The sequence below is a fragment of the Juglans microcarpa x Juglans regia genome, chromosome 5S, assembly GCF_004785595.1.
Source record: "Juglans microcarpa x Juglans regia isolate MS1-56 chromosome 5S, Jm3101_v1.0, whole genome shotgun sequence".
Lineage (NCBI taxonomy): Eukaryota > Viridiplantae > Streptophyta > Magnoliopsida > Fagales > Juglandaceae > Juglans > Juglans microcarpa x Juglans regia.
The window spans coordinates 30,528,481-30,550,851 of NC_054603.1; the positions used below are offsets into that span (position 1 = coordinate 30,528,481).

The window sequence follows — 22,371 nt, forward strand, 5'->3', positions numbered from 1 at the left end:
TATTTCGAACATTTCTATTATTTCTGAATAAGCATTATGTTCAGTGAGCGGGCTTATTCATAGAGAAAGAGGCCAAGTGAAATAAGCAATTATTCTAATCAAAGTAATATATATCAACATAATATAGGTAGTATTTTATTTAAAGTAATATACATCAACATCCTCCATCAAACTCTAGATGGTAGAACCAACTTGAGTTTGGAAACAAGGTCACGAAATCACTTGGTAGATGAGATTTTGTGTACCACCCGAACACATGGGCAAAGCTGAAAACCTGCTATACGTATCATGAACTCTAATTGGGTTGCACTCTTGGTTAGAATCTACATTTGCAGACTCCAACATGTCCATACAAATATTTTTTTTCACAAGCCTCCTTCCCTTCCAGAAGGTTCAGAAAAAATATTGCGTCCATTACCATTAAATATCTTTCTCTTCTCTTTATCCAAATGCTCAGAGGAACAGAAACTGGACACTTCATGCTTTTCATGGAGAAAAAGGGAAAATTCTCAGTACTTATCACAAGAGATGGCTAATTCTTTGATTACGAGTTCATACATATTTCCTCCGGTCATATCTCAATCTTTTTCATCATTTGTAATTTTAATTAGTAATTTAGCATATAATACAAGATTATATTATTAGATATCAAAATTATATATAAGATACAAAATCATATAAAAAATATTTATATAATATAAAGAAATTAAATATATATATATATATATTTATATGAACTGGTCTGGTCTAGTGTTAGAAAAAGGGAAATAAGAACTGAACTGATTTCGACCGGTTTTGAAAAAAAATTAAACTGTTATCGGACCAAACCAATTTAGAACCAAACCAATCGGTCCGATTTACAAGTTCACAAGTTTTTTTTCACCCCTACCTTCCGCGTGCTTTTTATGATCTCAAGCAAGCTCATCATGCATGATTTGCCAAATTCAGTTATGTGGTCGCTCAACAAGTTCTTGTTCCTAGCTTACATAACTCTACACCGTTCCAATAGACCAATGATGCTGGTATTATTATTACCATCATCTTTCTATATGTTGACAACATGGTTATCACCAGGAATGACATGTCTAAAATACAAAATTTTCAAATCTTTTGAGTCAGAATTTCGAGATGAAGGACTTGGGCAGACTGAGGTTACTTCTGGCACAAATGGTTATTATCTCTCTCAATCTAAAATATGTTTCTGATTTGATTTTTCGGGCTGGTTTGATTGATAGCAAGATTGTCAACACTCTTCTTGAGACTAAGGTCAAGCTTCTTGCCACCGATGGTGAGCTTCTTTTTTATGCTACTCATTATAGGCAGCTAGTCAGTAATTTTATCTATCTCACCATCACATGACTAGATCTTTCCCATATGGTACAATTGGTTAGCCAGATTATGAGTGCTGCTTGATCTACCCACCATGATGTCGTTCTTCATATCTTGCATTATATCAAGGGAATTTTGTTTGATAGACTGCATTTTTCCTCACAGTCATCCCTTGAGTTTCAAGCTTATTATAATGCTGACTAGGTTGGAGATGCCACTTATCGTCAATCAACCACCAATTATTGCTTCTTACTAGAGACTTCTTGTAACGCCCCAGTCCCGGATGGGTCAGAGAGTTACTCCTTATCACTTAAAAATCATAAATCACAATTCAGATATACACTATAACTCCTCAATTACTCATAGACCTCATTGTTTTAAACAATCTACTCCAAAATAACTAACTAAGAATACGACAGTCTCAAAATAAATGCCAACTTTCTCAAAGTACCAAGTCAACAGAGCAAACCGAAGCTATTAAATAAAATTCTCCAACAGCAAGTACCATCTTTGTATTTAATACACTATGCTCACATAGCTTTACCCATGTTTCCTATTTTTGAATTTTCACTGAAATATCTAAAATATCTGAAAAATGTCGTGGAGATAAGATGTGCATTATCAATAACTCAGTAAGCAGATGACATATACTAGCATGCAAATATGAACATTTGCAGAGTACAGTATGTAGAACAAAATATTTTCCAGAGTTATCAGGCAGAACAAAACATGTTTTCAAACGTAACAGAGCGATTGTTTTAAAACACATAAAATCCAGAGTAATTTGGCATAACATAACCTGAGCATCAATATCACACCAAAACAGAGCATCTCACAGAGTAGAGACCATGTTTTACTCTCATGTTAGGGTTGTGCTATCCCCGGTGGCCAAACCGAGCAGAGACATAGATGAAATTTTTTCTTTATTCTTCTCAGAGCCTCGAGTGTGCACACAGGAAAGACCACGTAAAATCACTTTGTTTCCAAAGTGTGTGCACTCAGAGAAACCCAAACAGAGCAGAGCATAACAGAGACAGAGTCAGATACAAAATCAGTACACCATGTCAAAGGTTTTCAGATTCCATATCAAAACAAAACAGAATATCGAAATATATTCAGATAATTCTCACATACTGAAAACAAAAGTCAGAGTATCTTTCCAAATCAATGCACAATTTTTTTCAAATTTTCAATATCACTTTTTTTCATATTTCAGAGACAGCATGACAAAATATAACTCATGTCTACACAATGCATGTCAGAAACATTTTTTTTTTCATATAGATTTCATGAGTAATACAAATAAACGACCAAGGTTATTTTTCCTAAGTTCTCATTTCATAACAAAAACATGCAAAATTTTCAGAAAGTCAACCTTAGTCTAAACAATTTGTATAAAGTCTAGCATAAGAACCCTGCTTACCTGACTCTTGCAGTGTATTCTCTAAATTCTGAAACTGTACTCTAGCCGTGACACGATAACCTATATTATAATAATTATGAACACGTTAATAACTATACCAAGCTAGTATACCAACATAACTAACCAAAGTTTATAACCCTTAAGAGATAAAATTGGATAAGCCAATCAATAGCTAAGTTTATAATAGTCCAACATTAGTCATAGCATAATCTGTACAACCACTTATTCCAATCTCGAATAAGGTCACAACACACAACACACCTACACAACCAACCCCACACAACTCTTCACACAAAACATTCATAAAAACCATCCCAAAAGTTGGCACCAACTCAAAAGTAACACACAAACCAGTCCATGATCATCAACCTAAACAACCCTATTTTTAATCCAGCAAACCTCATATCAGCTCAACAATCCATTACCCAACTTCGATAATGTCTTATAGACTCTCAACAGCCAAACATCAAATCAACAGTTAATACTCCAACCCGAAACAACCAACAAAGGGCAATACGTAACCCAGACAGCCACATAATATCATTCATTAAAAAAAAATTCAGCAACCACAATACATTAATATAGCCCACTGAATAAAGTCGACAATGAGCCCTAAATTCTGAATATCTTACCTAAATTCGTGTGCACGGCCCGTGAAAATTAATAAGTGGAAACAACACTGTTTGGGGTGTTAGCGATGACGTCGGTGAGGATAGCACCTTTGTCTTTGCCCGGTTTGGCTACCGGGGATAGCACAACCCTACCACGGGGGTGAAACATGATCTCTGCTCTGTGAGATGCTCTATTTGGATGTGATGATGATGCTCAGGTTATGTTATGCCAAAGTACTCTGGGTTTTATGTGTTTTAAAACCATCGCTCTGTTACGTTTGAAAACATGTTTTGTTCTTCATGATAACTCAGGAAAATATTTTGTTCTACATATTGTATTCTGTAAATGCTCATATTTGCATGCTAGCATATGTCCGCTGCTTACTGAATTGTTGATAACGCACATCTTATATCCACAATATTTTTCAGATATTTTGGATACTTCAGTGAAAGTTCAAGAATATGAAACATGAGTAAGGTTATGTGAGCATAGTGTATTAAATACAAAGAGGATACTTGTTGTTGGAGAATTTTATTTAATAGCTTCGGTTTGCTCTGTTGACTTGGTACTTTGGGAAAATTGGCAATTATTTTGAGACTGTCGTATTCTTAGTTAATTATTTTGGAGTAGATTGTTTAAAACAATGAGGTCTATGAGTAATTGAGGAGTTATAGTGTATATCTGAATTGTGATTTATGTTTTTTAAGTGATAAGGAGTAACTCTCCGACCCATCCGGAACTGGGGCGTTACAAGAAGTCTCTAGTAAGAAGCAATAATTGGTGGTGGATTGACGATAAGTGGCATCTCCAACCTAGTCAGCATTATAATATGCCTGAAACTCAAGGGATGACTGTGAGGAAAAATGCAGTCTATCAAACAAAATTCCCTTGATATAATGCAAGATATGAAGAACGACATCATAGTGGGTAGATCAAGTAGCACTCATAATCTGGCTAACCAATTGTACCGTATGGGAAAGATCTAGTCATGTGATGGTGAGATAGATAAAATTACTGACTAGCTGCCTATAATGAGTAGCATCAGAAAGAAGCTCACCATCGGTGGCAAGAAGCTTGACCTTAGTCTCAAGAAGAGTGTTGACAATCTTGCTATCAATCAAACCAGCCCGAAAAATCAAATCAGAAACATATTTTAGATTGAGAGAGATAATAACCATTTGTGCCAGAAGTAACCTCAGTCTGCCCAAGTCCTTCATCTCGAAATTCTGACTCAGAAAGATTTGAAAATTTTGTATTTTAGACATGTCATTCCTAGTGATAACCATGTTGTCAACATATAGAAAGATGATGGTAATAATAATACCAGCATCATTGGTCTGTTGGAACGGTGTAGAGTTATGTAAGCTAGGAACAAGAACTTGTTGAGTGACCACATAACTGAATTTGGCAAATCATGCACGATGAGCTTGCTTGAGACCATAAAAAGCACGCGGAAGGTAGGGGTGAAAAAAAAACTTGTGAACTTGTAAATCGGACCGATTGGTTTGGTTCTAAATTGGTTAGGTCCGATAACAGTTTAATTTTTTTTCAAAACCGGTCGAAATCGGTTTAGTTCTGATTTCCCTTTTTCTAACACTAGACCAGAGCAGTTCATATAAATATATATATTTTTAATTTCTTTATATTAGATAAATATTTTTATATGATTTTGTATATTATATATAATTTTGATATCTAATAATATAATCTTGTATTATATGCTAAATTACTAATTAAAATTACAAATGATGAAAAAGATTGAGATATGACCGGAGGAAATATGTATGAACGCGTAATCAAAGAATTAGCCATCTCTTGTGATAAGTACTGAGAAATTTTCCTTTTTCCCCATGAAAAGCATGAAGTGTCCAGTTTCTGTTCCTCTGAGCATTTGGATAAAGAGAAGAGAAAGATATTTAATGGTAATGGACGCAATATTTTTTCTGAACCTTCCGTAAGGGAAGGAGGCTTGTGAAAAAGAATATTTGTATGGACATGTTGGAGTCTGCAAACGTAGATTCTAACCAAGAGTGCAACCCAAGTAGAGTTCATGACACGTATAGCAGGTTTTCAGCTTTGCCCATGTGTTCGGGTGGTACACAGAATGCCCATATGCAGAAAATTGGGGTAACATTTGATGATCAATTCCATAATCAAAGAGGACGTAGAAATGACAGCTGCTTCAACTCCCTCTCCTCAACTCCTCTGCTTAAGCCCCTTCACAACAACACCATTCTCAGCATCCACGACCATCAGAGCAAGGAATTTAGGCCTCCAACAGCCATCACAAGCTGCTGTGCAGCAGTATTTCTGCAACTGCAGCTATGGCAGCAGAATGTTTTGTAACCCTCTTGATTCTATCCAGTTTTATGCCTTTCCGCTTCTCTGAGTTCTTTAGCCTTTGCCATCCTCATTAATGTCTACACTCACTGCACTCAATCAACAACAAAGCAGAAACTCCATCACACCAGAAAACTTGTTGGTGAAGCAACAATAGAAGCTTTTTGATATGTCAAACAGAAGCCTTAATAGTAGTTTTCATCACCATAAACTTATGCCAGCAACAATAGCAGAAATATGCAACAGCTGCAGCAGGAATTTTTCAGCTTTCATACCTACACCTTGTAAGCTCCAAACCGATGGTTTAAGGCCTTCTCTCTTAAACAAATCCTCTTTCTTTCTTCTTAAGTAAGTGTAGAGTGACTATTATATGATAAATCTTTAGTTATAGCTACAGATTTAAGAGCTTTTAACATTAGAAGCAAGGGAAAACAGAGGGAATCAATGCTTGCAGCAGTAATCATTTTATACCTTTCAGATCTACTTTTTATACTTCAGCCTCGCTAATTTCCTTTAGTTTTCATCATCACTACTTTATTTGTTAGCCGTGATAGAACAAGAGATATTAGAAGCTTATAGTTTCACCAAATGGTAGTGGGAAGCATCAAAGGAAAACATAAAACTCAGCTGCATACTTGTCACATGCATACCTTTCATTTCAGCTTGATCTTCTATTATCTTTACTTGTCCTCTATTCTAGTCACTTGTCACTTGTAGAACTATGATTTAGGCCACCATGAGAAGTGGAATAAGTCACCATTTCGACCTCTAGTAGTCAAGTAGAAATAAGGCAGCAACATCATGGACAATAGCAGCAGAAAATCTTGTTGCAATAGCAAGAAAAATATTCAACCCGATAGCTTCAACCTTCTTTCCTCTCAACTCTCATCACCTTAGTCACTGATTTTCCTTGTTCGAGACCGCTTCAAAAAGTATCTCAGCCAGTACAGCAGAATTTAGATGCCTCAAACAGCAACCAGTAAACTAGATTTCTTGTAGGACATGAAATCTAGTACTGACAGCTTCCTCCCAAAATGACTAACTTCTTTCCTCTCAACAGTATGCAGTCCTTGTCTCTTCCCCAGACCAAAGGGAAAAAGGAAAAAATAAAAGTTATAACTCGCTATGGTATAGTTTCAAATTTAACTAAAAGTAACTACAAAATCAAATTCCAAAACCAAAAAGAGGTTAAGTGATCCTCTTCACCCAAAAAATGGCTATTATTAGTTTAAGCCATGTATCACAATCCACTCGGACAAAATCAAGCAAAGGACCCTAAAATCTGTTACATCTTTGTTATAAGACCATGTCTGAACAAAAGAGAGAGACAACAACCATACTTGACCCTAACCTGGTATTTATCAATAGTATGTATCTCCACAGAGGTTCTGCATACAGTAAAAGTAAAGCAAATAGAACTACAAACAGATGAGACATATCACCTGGACAAGAGGAGGTAATTGATAAGCAAAGATTATGATTCATGAAATAGCATTACTGAACTTTTGTTAAATCAAGATTTTTTTAGGCTGATCATTTAACCACTTAGTTAATACAGTTTTCTTGATGAAATCTGTAAATGGGCAGTTGAAATAAAGGACGGGAAGATTGTATCCATTGTTAAAGAAGAGGATAGACATTGGAATTCCAAGGAGGGACATGTAGTTGATTATGGAGAGGCTGTTGTCATGCCTGTCCTGATTGACGTGTAAGCCGTGAAAGCTCTCTCTTCCTTGTAGTATATGTCTTCACCTTGAAAGAATAATAAATGTTTGCATAGATTTAGTGCCGTATTTTGGGTTGTGTCCTGCCAAAGACATTAATTTGCAAAGCTCTTTGTCTAATTATAAGTGAAATTTTCGCACTGTATTGCAACTTTGATTATGTCAAAAAGCAAAACAGAGTCCATTCAAATGTTCTCCTTTGTATAGTTCTTTAGTTGGGCTATAATTTGCAGTGCATAAGAGGTTAGTCAATTTGATTGTAACAATAAGATAACTAGCTTGCAAAAATGTAAATAAGATATATATATATTTTTTTTAATGTGAATTTCTTTGGTTTTGTTCATGGAAGGCATGCACATCTTGATGATCCTGGAAGAGCTGATTGGGAAGGATTTCCATCGGGGACTAAAGCAGCCGCTGCAGGTATGGCAATCTCCCTCATTTGTACTTGTGTTCCGAAGGTCCTTCTGTTGGTTATGAAGGTCCTTCTGTTGTACTAAAGCAGCCGTGCAAGCTTAATTATAGTTATAAGCAAGCTTTTGTGTTAAGAGTTGTTTTTTTTTTTTTTTTTTGGTCTCTAGGCAAGTTAAGAATGGATTCAATATTTAGAAGACATTATTTTTAATCAGTTTTACAACATAATCATATTAAAGTCAACGCTTATGATGATCTCTTTGATCAGATTCATTGTTTGTATTCCATATTCATAATAGTCTTTAATTTGGGTATTCTCCAACCAATGAGATAACCTGAAAACATTAACACCGACTTCTCATATTGTTCAATACTTGCAATATAACAAAGATGTAACAGATTTTAGGGTCCTTTGCTTGATTTCATCATGTAGGGTAGTATTTTGATTTGCTTTTGCTTGATAATAAAAATGAGTTCAAACTGATAGTTTGATTTTGAACATTTCTCACTTCTAACTGCTTTTTGTATTGAATTCAGCCATGTTGCCAATTATGGTGCATTTTTTGCTTGCTTATTTTTTATGTTTTAATATACTTCTCATTTGTTAAAGGTTCTCTAAAGAGAACAAGCTTGTAAAACTGAGTGCATGTTTTACTTCACACTTGTTTTTATGAAGACTTGTCCTTATCCGGTATGCACATACATGTTAAGGCCAAATGCGTCTCTTAGTACCGCTTTACCTTTATTAGTTCAAGGTGATTTTCCTTCTTTTCTCAAACTACTGCAGAAAGTAAATGTAGCTTTTATCTTGTAAGAATTGGCATATTTATCTCAGCCATAAAGTCTATGTAAACCTGAACTTACTGTGTCGTGATTTTGATCTCATCTCATTGCTCTATGTTTTAATAACATTGGACTTGTATTATACTATTTCAATTATAATCACCTTCCCTTTGCAGCTGGAGTTAGTTCAATGCCAATAGTAGATGATAATGGCTCATTGCTGGATATGTATTCACGAAGGTAATTGGCTCTCTCTCTCTCTCTCTCTCCCAGTTTTCTACACAGCTATTAGTGAATGATCCATATTTTTTAACCATATCAAGAGGTGCTTTGTATTTTCTTAGTGGTATCACTACTTTGGCAAAAGATAAAGCATATGCACAGATTCGCCTTGATGAAATGAGTATTCACCAGGTAATTTCTCAATCTTATGTATTTATCTGACTCCATCGGGCATGCATGCTGGCTGTATGGTAGATAACAACCTCTTTAAATGCTTATTCTTTCACACTTGTTTTCTCACATAAAATGGCAATGGTTATTAATCCAGATGCTTTGTAATCTTTCTTTTAATTTATTGCTTGCAAAATATCTTAGGTAGTTGGAGTTCAAAACTTAGGTAATTGCTTACATAAAGTCTTGGTTTAAGATTATGTTTATAGGTTAGTAAATTTGATTCATGTGGATTAACTTCTTTAACTTCCTTTAAAGAAGTTAATCCACATTAATAATACTATAAAAAGATATCATAAGGATAATGCTACTTCGCTCGATGGTTTGGAATACTAGTGAAACGTTTCACTAGTATATTTTTTTACAGATTATTTGAAAATAGTTTTTTTGCGACGATTAATAAATGTTGCAAATAGGCTTTTAGCATCAGAATCCAAATTCGTCGAGAAAAATACATCTGCACCGATTATTATCGACAGAAATGTATAATTGCAGTGAATAGTGTTGGCTGCAAAAAGTCTTTATGGTTCCCACAACTTTTTAGCAACGAAAATAAAACTCGTTAGAAATACTTATTTGCAGCAATTTTTATAGAATTTGAGACGAACTATTATCACCGCAAAAACTTTTTCTCAATGATAAATGTTATCTCTCTGGGAGGAAGAAGAGTCTTTTGCGGCGATTTATTTACCTATTGCATATATATAGCCACAATTGACTTTTCTCAACAATTTAATAGGCAAACAGAAAAGCATTTGGGGCGCTTTATTTACTATTTGCGGTGAAGTAAAAAAGCTGCAAAAAGTAATTATTTGCGACAAATTTTGGTATTCACTTAAAAAAAACAGAAGTGAACAAACTCATGCAATGGATGTAATCACTGAGGATACTTATGAGCAGCAATTTTAGTTACTTGCGGCGAAATTAATCGCTGGAAAAAATCGATTTTCTTGTAGTGACCGAGGGTAGCAGCATATGTGGCAATGAAAAGGAAAATACAACGAAGTGAAAGAAAAATAGAGAGGGCAACAGAGAGACAGAGAGAGGCCGAGGAGGGGAAGAGATAGGTGGTCGGAGAGGGGGATGGAGAGAGAGGAGCATATTGGCATGAGGTGGCGTGGCCGTTGCAGTAGACCGGTATTGAACAAATAGGGAGACGACGGTGGCAACATGGTGTCATTGGGCTCAACCACTATCTCTTGCACCGAGAGCTTGCTCTACATCCATTCTAGAGCCATAGCCCACGGCCACGCCCAAGTTCCACCACCCTCAACTAGTTTCAACGTTGATTTCCAAACCAAGCACCATCCAGCCCAAACGCCCTTACTTCATAAACCCAAAATAGAGTAAATCAGTTCCAACCGACCCAGCCAAAAACCAACGCAAGTCCCTCCATGTGCACGTCCAATACCCTCTATTCCACACAAGGCCCACTACTCACCGCCTCCCTCAGTTGTCGTGAACCAACGAACCATTGTTTTGCATAAAACCACTACTACACAGCCGTGACCAGTAAGCCTTCCACATATGACCGACGTAATGCGTTGGAGAGAGAGAGAAGCATAGGGTAACAGAGAAATAGTTGCAGCCTGCAGGGGATGAGGAAGAAGATGAGAGGAGGGCAACCCTCAAAACTTGTGTTTTATATATGAAAAATGCTGGATACAACCGCGCGGGGGAACCGCGGTGTAACCGCATCCTACGTGGAAAAAAAATGAAAACGCATCACAAAGACCCAAAACCGCATCATTGTAATTTCCCTCCTACCCAAAACCAAAAATAAGACAAAGTCCTTCGTATCCCCCCAAATCATAGAGACCCCTTCGTCTTCCCCAACTCACAAAGCAGTCCTCCTCCCACGGTTTCCGTGAACCAGTCACTCGTCCAACGGTTTCAACCACCACGTCACAGCCTCCTCCACCGTGCAGCGTCAAGATCCTCCACAACCCCCACCTTACACAGTCGTCGCCCAAGCCAACATTGGACGTCCAAGAGGCCCCTCTTTTGCACCAAAAAAATAGAGCACTGGGCTCTTCAATTTTGAGCCACTGTGAGCCACTGCAAACCACCATCAACGAGAGTCCAACCACGTCGGAAACATGTCGTGGATCTGTGCTCACTCATCTGCGTGGGTCATCTTCCTCATGTGGGTCTTTGGCTTTGTATCAGTGCAGACTTCCATGGAAGGTTTAAAATCAGTGCCAGTATTTGTTCCCTGAGTTTGATAGTAGTCTTCAAATCTATCTTCAAGTCTTCAAATCTTCAAGTGGGGGTGTTTTTAATACACAAAAAATAAACAGCTCCCAGTGACGTTATTTGATACCATTAAGTTCTACCTTTCTGAGTGAAGCTTTGCTGAGATTAATGAAGCAGAAGTCGGAGAGCTGAACAAGATAGAGGAGAACATCTGAAAGCACCTTGGTGCACTTTCTCCCCCTCTTTCCAATCAGGCAGTCCCTTTGGAACCTCTCATTTCCTCTGGAATATCCCAGAAAGTTCTCCAACTTTTTTTTTTCCAAGCAAAACGGTAAGTCGCACCTCAATTCTAGCAAAATACTAATGCACATAAAAATGCTTCACATTTTGTCTCAATAAAAGGAAAGAAAATAAAAAAGACTCGGAACGAGTCACAGATAGTCTGGACTGTAAATATTGCATAGGTTATTAGATCACGTCTTCTTTTCTCCAGCTCCACCAGACCTCATCTTGCGGAGAACACCAAACATTTCCTCGCGCTTCTTCTTTGCCCTCTTGTGGGTTCCAAGCTTTCTTTTGGCGACTTTCACTGCATGCTTGTCCTTACCAACTTTTAGAAGCTCAGTGATCCTCTTCTCATATGGTGCAAATCCAGCAACTTCCCTAATCAAGTTCCTCACAAAGTGGACTCTTTTACTTGTTTTTCCTTTGTGATCATAGGGTCGAGGAGCCAAATCTTTCTTGGTGACAATATGACCTTTATTTAAACCCACAAAAAGGCCAGTATTTGGCTGTTTAGGAGCCATTGCCTTCGGTCAGTAAAAGAGAGAGCAAACAGAACAAACAGAACAAAAGAAAATGACAGTAAAAGAGAGCAAAACAAAGGGGCCAAGAGAGAGAAAAACCGAGCGACAGTTGGCTCAAACCCAAAAAACCAGGCACAGCTTTGTCAAATTTTTTTGAAACGTTGTGTTTTATTTTTCCATGTCAGCACCATTTATGCACCGCTTACTTGAGGCTATTGTATTCATCATTTCACTAAATAATTTCAAATCAATTATTGATGAAATTTATTTTTTTTTAATTCTTATAAAAAAAATTAAACACATCTCAATTTATTTCATAGATTCAAATAGATATCTCAAAATATTTATATCAGTATGTAAAGGTCTATTTCAAGTGGGTTGAGAACTTGGTTACTAGGCTTCGTTTAGATGTTGAATTAAGTTGATATAAATTGAATTTTTTATGAATAATAGTGAGTTGAGATGGTGAAGTGAGTTTTGTGGGGTCTATTTAAGATAAGTTTATATGTATTTATGATAAGTCAAAAAATGATGAGAATCTTACGTGTAAAGAAATGTTGAGTTAAAAAATATTGTGAATTTTACTTATAAAGAAATCTTAAATTGAGATGAATTTAATGATTTAAGAGTTAAATAATTAAATATTAGATTCAAATTAAAATTAGACTCACTGCAAATTACAAACGAAGTAAGAAAATTCAAGAGGCTGGTTCCATTTTTTATTTTTATTTTTATTTTGACGTACATTTGGAAAACTAATGAAGTCAAGGAAATCATTATTAGTTTATTCTCTTTAAAGAAAATGCGTGGTTTGAATTTGCTTTTTTATTTTGATAGTTTATGTATTTTTTTTATATAGTTTATTGATATATTTTTTTATTTTTTAAAAATAATATAAAAACAATAAATAAATAAATAAATTTATGCCAGTCACGGCCAGCTGTCAAAGCTGGCAGCATTCTCCGTAATGGCTAAGCGGTAAAGTGTGAAGTAGACGTATCAAACTGTGGACCGAAAACTCATTTACAAAGCAGCAAAGACTATACAGCACATTCCACACTTGGGACTCAGGACTTGCGAAAGAAGATCCGCTTGATTGGAACCAACAATCCTTGTCGACCTATTTTGTTGGTGTCCTTAATTCTTTGAAGTGTATATCCAATGAAATCTCGATCCTTTTCACGGCTGTTCTTGATGCCCATATCACCACTACTACTTCTCCTCAGCTATTGTGCACCTGCGGTGTCTGGCCAATGTCTCAGCGATCAGCAATCCCTGTTGCTCCTTTTGAAGAACAGTCTGGTGTTCAACAATAGTTTGTCCACAAAACTAGTGCATTGGAACAAAAGTACCGGTTGTTGTTCCTGGGAAGGTGTAACCTGCCGTGAAGGACGTGTTATTGGGCTCGACTTGAGCAGTGAATCCATCTCGGGAGGACTTGACAATTCCAGCAGCCTCTTCAGTCTTCAACACCTCCAGAATCTATGTTTGGCATATAACATCTTCAACTATGCTCAGATTCCGTCAGGGTTTGACAAATTGACGAGTTTGAGACATTTGAGCCTATCAAATGTTGCCTTTGCAGGTCAAATTCCGATTGAGCTTTCGAGTTTGACAAGGTTGGTTATTCTCAATTTATCTACCCTTCACTTCCCTGGAATTCCCCTCCTAAAGCTTGAGAATCCAAATTTAGAGATGTTGGTTCAGAACTTTACGGAGCTTATGGAACTTCATCTCGATGGTGTAAATATCTCAGAACAAGGCAATGAGTGGGGCCAGGCCTTATCATCTTCACTGCCAAATCTCTGTCAAGCAACAAGCTTACGGGAGAGATTCCTATGCAACTTGCAGAAAATCTTATATTCCTTCCAGTCCTAAACCTCTCCTTCAATCAACTGGTGGGGCAGATTCCGATTATCAAACAGTTCGCTACTTTTTCAGATGGTTCGTACAAATGGAATAAAGGATTGTGTGGCTTCCTTCTGAAAGCATCGTGCCCAAGTACTAATGCCCATATAGAACCGTCGCCGCGACCTCACTCGAATTCTATGAAATCAGTGATTGAAAGGAAGTTTCCAAGTGTTGAACTAGGATTTATTTTTGGATTAAGGATTGTCATTGTGCCCCTTATGTATTGGAAAAGGTGGAGGCTTTGGTATTTCCAACAAGTGGATGACATTCTTTACAAGATCTTTCCCAAGCGGTATATGATCAGAAAAGCACAGCCTCGTAGAATTACACGTAGAAATCGAAGGCTAGGACGTCAGTGAGATTCCTAAGGCCTTTCAGTTATATACCGTAAAAAAAGGTGAGGGCATTCATGATGGTTATGTGGAGAGATGCAGCCATGTGACGTGTTTTTCGAGTTCCAACATAAAGTAGAATAAAGTCATGCCATGGAAACGTGGGATTGGAAGGTAGCATCCTAGCTTTCAAGGTATGGTGTTTGTAATTGGTAAGCCATAGAAATTTCCTTGCTAAAATACAAATAATAATAATTTGTGGGTGATTTCTGAGACGCACATGTGATGCGGACGTGATACTCCAGAACTTTGCAATGAAGAATGAACCTCTTTTTCTAGTTTTATAAGGTAATTTATAAAAATATCTCTTTTCAATAAACTATTGTAAAAAGTAAAGCGCGTTTATCATTTTTTTTTAAATTTTGTTTGGTCATTAATTTTCGTTGTTAAGTTTCATCCCACAGGATTTGCCATTCTTACAGCTATTCTACCAAGTTAACTGATCAGTGAATTCATTCAGGCCAGTTTCTTTCTTTTCTTTTTAATGGCATCCAACGAGTTCATATATGGCCATGGAGTGAAAATGGTAAGTTCAAAGAGAGTCTGGGTGTTGTTTTAGGATTTCCATCCAGTATCTTATGCATAGTAGCGCTTAGGAGGAGGCCAATTTTTTTTTTGAAAACTCAAAATAGTCCCTAAATTTTATACATAATTCTATGTATATAGAAATTGGCCTTCCAAAAAATTATAATTTCAATATGCTATCTAAATATTTTTAAAATTTCAATATATATAGAAATGTTCCTCCAATTTGTTTTCCCTATAGCTCCTGAATTTTGTATAATTTTTATATATTTTCTAATTTGAAGATATGGTCTCAAAAATTAAATTAAAATTAAGTTTAGGAGAAATAATAAATTTTTAATATGGATCACAAACTAAATCTAGGCTTTTAATAGGAAATTTAAAGTGAAAATACAAAAACAAATTATTTAAGATTGATAATTTATATAAATATAATTAAGAGATTTTATCGCTCCATTGAGCCAGGAAAGATTTATTAAGGTCTCAATTGTGGAGAGCTTTAGTCAAATATTGCGTCCTACGTGTCCAGAGGATGAAGGGTTTGACTCTTCTCACTAAAGCAGAGCTTTAGTCAAATATTGCGTCTTGCATGCTCAGAGGAGAGATGTGTAACGCCCAAGCCCAGCTCTCACATTCAATTTTTTTTTTTTAAAGTTCATATATCATCAACACATAGACCCAATTTTTCTCGAAATGGACCCAAAGCCGGTAGGTTAAAGTAGAAAGCATTGCACACCTGCATGCCCCATGCATATTGATCTTCCTTTTCCTTATTCTTTCCTCGTTTCTCCATGTTCTTATGCAGCCACAACACCAAGTAAACCCCCCATGCTATTTCAGTTCTAAATCTCCATTATCTCCCTCACATCAGTGTTCCACAACTACTTTCCTGATACCTTCATTTTCCGGTAGCATTGAACTTTCTCTTCCCCACATCTTTCCTTCCCCTACACTTAAGAGTGTCAAATTGTGTTAACATGTCACGTTCGTGTCATGTCAGGATGTACATTACACTTAATGGGTCAACACGAATACGATTGTTAGGGATTTCATGTCAAATTTCCAAACCGGCGTCGAACCGCCGATATCGATTTTCCTTCAATTCTTCTCAACTGCCGATCGGTTCTTTGCCGGTTCCGTGCTCTTCGGTCGGTCTGATCAGTTCACGGCCGGTTCCAGCGGTTCCTGTACAACCCTAAGTCTTAGTATCAATCAAACCAGCTCGAGAAATCAAATCAGAAACATATTTTGATTCAGAGAGATAATAACCATTTGTGCCAGAAGTAACCTCAAGTCCAAGAAAGTAGTTGAGTCTACCCAAGTCCTTCACCTCGAAATTCTAACTCAGAAAGATTTGAAAACTTTGTATTTTAGACATGTCATTCCTGGTGATGACCATGTTGTTAACATATAGAAAGATGACGATAATAATACCTGCATCATTGGTATGTTGGAAAAGTGTAAAGTTATGTAAACTAGGAACAAGAAGTTGATGAGTGACCACATAACTGAATTTGACCGCACGTCGAAGGTGGTTGACTTTGTTAGAAGGATGGTGATGTCAAGAATGTCAAAATTTTTGACATTATCTGAGACAATTGCCATAGACAAACTGCAACAACTACAATAATGATAAAACAAAAGTAAGTCGTGTAACAAGTGCAAAAGTCTCATATATTTTTGGGAAAAACCCTTGGCAAGAAGGCGAGCCTTGTATCGCTCCATTGATCTATGTGCATGGGTTTTAATTTTATATACCCATTGACATCCAAGTGCAGACTTTCTAGGAGGCAAATCCACTAGGTGCCAAGTATGAGTTCTAGTGTAGGTATCTAATTCATCTGAGATGGTTTTTTTCCAAAGAGGATTTGGACTAGCATCAATGATAAATGCAAGGTTCATGAAGAGCAGTAAGAGCATAAAAATAGTGATAATCTTAGAGATGTGCATGATGTGCTCTTACTCGACTAGAGTAATGAGGTTCAAATACTTGGGAGGACTATAGGACATGTGATGCAGTTGGAGGATCATCGGTGTCATTATGCGTATCAGGAAAGCCATAAAGAGACTATCTGAGGAGTTGGACAGTTCTGCAATGACTTCAAGGGCTGAATTGATGACAATATTAGTGAAACATAAGAAAACTATGAAGGTGAAGAAGAGAAACAAGAAAGACTAAATAAAAATTTTATGTTCCAAGAATGTCACATGATGAGAAACATGAAAACGTCTAGTGATGAGATCATAACAACAATAACCCTTTTGTGAAATGTCATAACCAATTAAACAACATAACTGAGAATGTGATTCCAAGTTTGGTGTGTTCATGTGGAGGCAAAGTGACAAAATAAACACACCCAAAAAATGGAGTAAATGAGTAATAAGGGATTTTACCACAGAAAAGCTCAAAAGGTGTTTTGTTGTGTATAGTTTGTGAGGAAACTCGATTGATAGTGTATACGTGAGAGCAGCTTCACCCCACAATCGTTCAATGTTAAAGTCAAAGACAAGAGGAGTATGTACAATGTCTAAGATGTATATGTGTTTCCCTTTGGCACGTCCATTCAGCCGAGAAGTATAGGGACAAGATCGTTGTGAGATGGTCCCATGTTGAGATGAATAGTCAAGAAAAGATTATTCATTATAGTCCATGACATTGTCACGATCATATCTGGAGATTCAATTTTCATGGTGGAATAACGATTTTCTTAGGAGATGAGTTCTGAAACAACAACATCTACAGTTGGATAAGGTGTGTGATGCAAGAGGGAAGCCCAAGTAGGCTCAAAATCCTCATGAAGTGCTTTCATGAAATGCATATATTTTTTACGATCATGATATGCTGCAAATAATTCTATCTTTAGGGTACTTCGATTTAGGGTCTGCAACAAATAGTTGTCCCCAAATATTATTTACTTGAGAATAAAAAAGAAAAATAGGCTAACGTAACTCTTGACACATTTGATAATATTTAGTCTCAAGTTGGAACTCCTATGAAGAATCATGAGTGCAATTGTATCGACATGCTTAAAAATCCCAAACAATTTTTGCATTCCGAAGTAGGGGTGCTACCCACATGGTAAGGGGGTTTCATACCCCGCCCAGCTACCGGGGGTTGGGGTTGAAACTGCACCCCCCTCACCCTACGCTCAACCCATTGTCTAAAAATTTTCTTAGACCCAAATTATAATATAATTTAAAATATAAATTGAAATTTATACATTAAAAATATATGAGCTCATTAGAATTATATTTTGGATTGTTTTGGCCTCCTAGGCCAACCACTATATAGGAAGCCAAGACAATACAATAGTGATAGTTAAGCAATGTGGGACTTAACAGTATTATGTTGGACCGCTCATTTTAACCGTTAGTGTAAATTTTTTAATATAATTTAATGAAAATTGCACTAGCTGTCAGTTTGGGGGAAGATTAGCAGCACCCTTTATTTATTTGCCTTTAAGAAAAATATTAATTTTCTCCCTAGATTTGACGAGCGGGGCTGCCGACAAGCATGAACCTTCCCTTAATTGCCCAACAATGAGCTCTGAAGTAGACGTGTCCATGGCTGACCGACGATTAACAAGTCAAGATGACAAGTCCAAGTCAAGCAAACCGTAAACCGAACGGCAAAATTCATTGAGTAATGACATCACACAATATATTTTATAATATATTTCACAATACATTCTGTGACATAAAATATTTTTATAAAATGATATTAATTTAATAAGATATTTTACAAACATGTGTTTATTCTATAAAATATTATAAAAAATAATATATGTTTATCATTTTTCAAACTCATTTAGAGAGCCGCTAAGGCTATACAAGTTCATAAACACCACATTCCACACTGAAAGGCAGGACGTACATAAAGAAGATCAGCTTGATACCCTTAATTCTTGAAGTCTATATCCAATGAAATCTCGATCCTTTGCATGGCTGTTCTTGATCCCCATAACATCACTAGTACTTCTCCTCAGCTTCTGTGTACCTGCGGTGTTTGGCCAATGTCTCCACGATCAGCAATCCCTGTTGCTCCATTTGAAGAACAGTGGTGTTTAACGATAGTTTGTCCACAAAACTAGTGCAGTGGCATAAAAACACCGGTTGTTGTTCCTGGGAAGGCGTAACCCGCAGTGAAGGACGTGTTATTGGGCTCGACTTGAGCAATGAATCAATCTCCGGTGGACTCGACAATTCCACCGGATTCTGAATTTGGCATATAACAACTTCAACTATGTTCGGATTCCATCACAGCTTGTGAAATTGACGAATTTGAGTCATTTGAACCTTTCAATTGCTGGCTTTGCAGGCCAGATTCCAATTGAGCTTTCGCGTTTGAGAAGGTTGGTTATTCTTGATTTATCTACCCTGTACTTCACTGAAATTCCTCCCCTAAAACTTGAGAATCCAAATTTAGAGATGTTGGTTCAGAACTTTACGGAGCTTATAGAACTTCATCTTGATGGTATAATCATATCAGGACAAGGGTCCGAATGGTGCGAGACTTTATCATCATCACTGACCAATTTGAGGGTATTGAGCTTGTCAAATTGCAATCTTTCAGGCCCTTTGAATCCCTCCTTGTTAAAGCTTCAATCCCTCTCAAGTATTCGTTTGGATAATAACAACTTGTCTGCTGCAGTGCCGGAGTTCTTCGCAAATTTCACAAATTTGACGTCCTTGCCCACACTAGAGGTTCTTGACTTGTCTAGTAATCCACAAATCCGTGGTTCCTTGCCAGATTTTCCTCAGAATGGGTATCTTCGAACCCTGGTACTTGGACACACAAATTTCTCGGGAAAATTGCCGCATTCTATCGGTAACCTTACCATGTTGTCTAGAATGGATTTTTCAAGGTGCAATTTCGGCGGATCAATTCCAACTACAATGGCAAATCTTATCCAATTGCTTTATTTGGACATGTCATTGAACAATTTCAATGGACCAATTCCATCCTTCAACAAGGCCATGAACCTGACTCAAATAAACCTTTCTTATAACGATTTAACAGGTCAGATTACTTCTACTCACTTGCAAGAGCTGAAGAAACTGGTAAACCTTGACTTGCGTTACAATTCATTGAATGGGAACATTCCAGTTCCTCTGTTTTCCGATTTATCATTGCAGTATCTGCAACTTTCCTACAACCAATTTTCTGGTGAACTCAATCAATTTCCCAACATTTCTTCTAATGTATTGAAATACCTTGATTTGAGCAGCAACAATTTGGAAGGGGCAATCCATGTGTCTGTCTTTAATCTTCAACGTCTTAAGGTCCTCTCACTTTCTTCAAATAACTTCAATGGCTCTTTCAAGCTAAATATGATCGAGCAGTTGAGAAATCTTTCCAGTCTTGATCTTTCCTACAACAGCTTATCAATTGAATATGATAGAACTGATTCTCCGTCCCCCTCCTTTCCCAACATCACCACGTTAAAATTGGCTTGCAGCAAGTTGAAAATATTTCCTGGTTTTTTGAGAAACCAATCCAAATTAACAGTTCTAGACCTTTCAGATAACGAGATTGGTGGAGAGATACCCAACTGGTTATGGAAACTGCCTTTTCTTCAAAGGTTAAATCTTTCTTTTAACAATTTGGTGAGTCTAGAAGTATCTTCACTCAATGTCTCTCCTCTGGTTTTGTTGGACATTCGTTCCAACAGACTCCAGGGGCAACTCCCAGATCTCCCACCATCTGCCACATATTTGGACTTCTCGAGGAATAATTTCAGCTCTGTCATACCAAATAACATTGGTGACTTCCTTTCTTATGCTTATTTCTTTTCTCTTTCAAGCAATAAATTCAAAGGGAGTATACCTGTATCAATTTGCAATGCAACATACCTCGAAGTTCTAGATCTGTCTAATAATTCCTTCAGTGGCATGATTCCGGAATGTTTGGTTCGGATGAGTAGTACTCTTGGGGTGCTGAATCTAGGGAGAAACAATCTCCATGGCATGGTTCCCAATACATTTCCAGACAACTGTGGATTGCAAACTTTAGATCTCAATGGAAACCAACTTGTAGGGCATATACCTAAATCTATGGCAAATTGCACAATGTTGGAGGTCTTTAATATCGGTAACAACCACATTGAGGACATCTTCCCATGTCACTTGAAGAACGCATCCGTATTGCGTGTCCTTGTTTTGCGCTCTAACAACTTTAGGGGCTCCCTTGGTTGTCCAGGAGATAATGCCACTTGGCCTATGCTTCAAATTTTGGGTGTAGCTTCGAACAATTTCACTGGTAAGCTTCCAATAAAATCCTTTCATGCCTGGAAGGCTATGTCGAAAAGTGAAGATGATGCCAAATCAGAGGTCAATCACCTTCGATTTAAACTCACTTTGTTTGAAAACTTTTATTATCAAGATGCGGTCACAGTTACCGTTAAAGGTCTAAGTATCGAATTTGTGAAGATTCTAACGCTTTTCACCTCGATTGACTTTTCCTACAATAACCTGGAGGGGCCAATACCAGAAGCATTTGGTGGACTCTCAACACTAATCGTTCTAAACTTGTCGCATAATGCTCTTTCAGGACAAATCCCGAAATCTCTGGCAAACTTGAAACAGTTGGTGTCATTGGACTTGTCAATCAATAATATTACAGGGGAGATTCCTACACAACTTGCAGAAAGTCTTATTTTCCTTTCAGTCCTAAACCTCTCCTTTAATCAACTGGTGGGGCGGATTCCAATGATCAAACAATTTTCTACTTTTTCAGAAAGTTCCTACGTAGGGAACAAAGGATTGTGTGGCTTCCCTCTTAAGGAAATTTGCAATGCTGGAGGGACAACACGGTCGACTCCACCTGACTCGAATTCTAAGAAAGTGATTGGAAGGAAGTTTCTAAGTGTTGAACTAGGATTTATTTTTGGCTTAGGAATTATCATCGGGCCCCTGTATTGGAAAAGGTGGAGGTTTTGGTATTTCAAACAAGTCGATGACATTCTTTACAAGATCTTTCCGAAGCTGTATATGAACAGAGAAGCATACCCTCATAGAATTACAAGTAGAAATCGAAGGCCAAGACGTCAGTGATCAGATTCCTTAGGCTTTTCAGTGGGAAACCGTCAAAGGTGAGGGTATGTGGAGAGATGCAACCATGTGACGTGGTTTTTCGAGTTGCATCATAAAGCAGAATAAAGTGCCATGGAAACCATGTGATTGGAAGATAGTAGCATCCTAGCTTTCAAGGTATGGTGTGCTTGTAATTGCTAAGCCATAGAAATTTTCATGCTAAAATAGTGGTCTTATGATAATTTCTGAGACGAGCATGCGATGCGAACGTGAAACTCCAGTACCTTGCAATGAACCTTTTTTTACTTTTTATTTTCATGACATCCAACAAGTTCATGTATAGCCATGGAGTGGAAATGGAAATTTTAAAGAGAGTCGGGGTGTTGTTTTAGGAGCGGATCTACAATTGATAAGAATTAAATAAAGAAAAA

At 37.1% G+C, this 22,371-nt stretch overlaps 2 protein-coding genes across 2 annotated transcripts; one reads left to right on the forward strand and one right to left on the reverse strand.

Moving 5' to 3' along the window:
- Nucleotides 1–11,600: 11,600 nt before the first annotated feature.
- On the reverse strand, nt 11,601–12,087 carry LOC121268147 (60S ribosomal protein L36-3-like). The gene has a single exon (XM_041172278.1). The coding sequence runs from the start codon at nt 12,078–12,080 to the stop codon at nt 11,748–11,750; it is 333 nt and encodes a 110-aa protein (XP_041028212.1). The 5' UTR covers nt 12,081–12,087; the 3' UTR covers nt 11,601–11,747.
- A 1,165-nt stretch (nt 12,088–13,252) lies between these two features.
- Nucleotides 13,253–22,113, forward strand: LOC121268149 (receptor-like protein 7). Its single transcript, XM_041172279.1, has 2 exons — nt 13,253–13,842; nt 19,404–22,113. The coding sequence occupies exons 1-2, from the start codon at nt 13,275–13,277 to the stop codon at nt 21,959–21,961; spliced, it is 3,126 nt and encodes a 1,041-aa protein (XP_041028213.1). The 5' UTR covers nt 13,253–13,274; the 3' UTR covers nt 21,962–22,113.
- The last annotated feature ends 258 nt before the right edge of the window (nt 22,114–22,371 follow it).

Coding starts and splice junctions, on each gene's coding strand:
- LOC121268147 (XM_041172278.1), bottom strand. CDS start 12,080: ATGGCTCCTAAACAGCCAAATACTGGCCTTTTTGTGGGTTTAAATAAA.
- LOC121268149 (XM_041172279.1), top strand. CDS start 13,275: ATGCCCATATCACCACTACTACTTCTCCTCAGCTATTGTGCACCTGCG. Junction 13,843..19,403: donor TGTAAATATCTCAGAACAAG/GCAATGAGTGGG, acceptor TATCAGGACAAG/GGTCCGAATGGTGCGAGACT.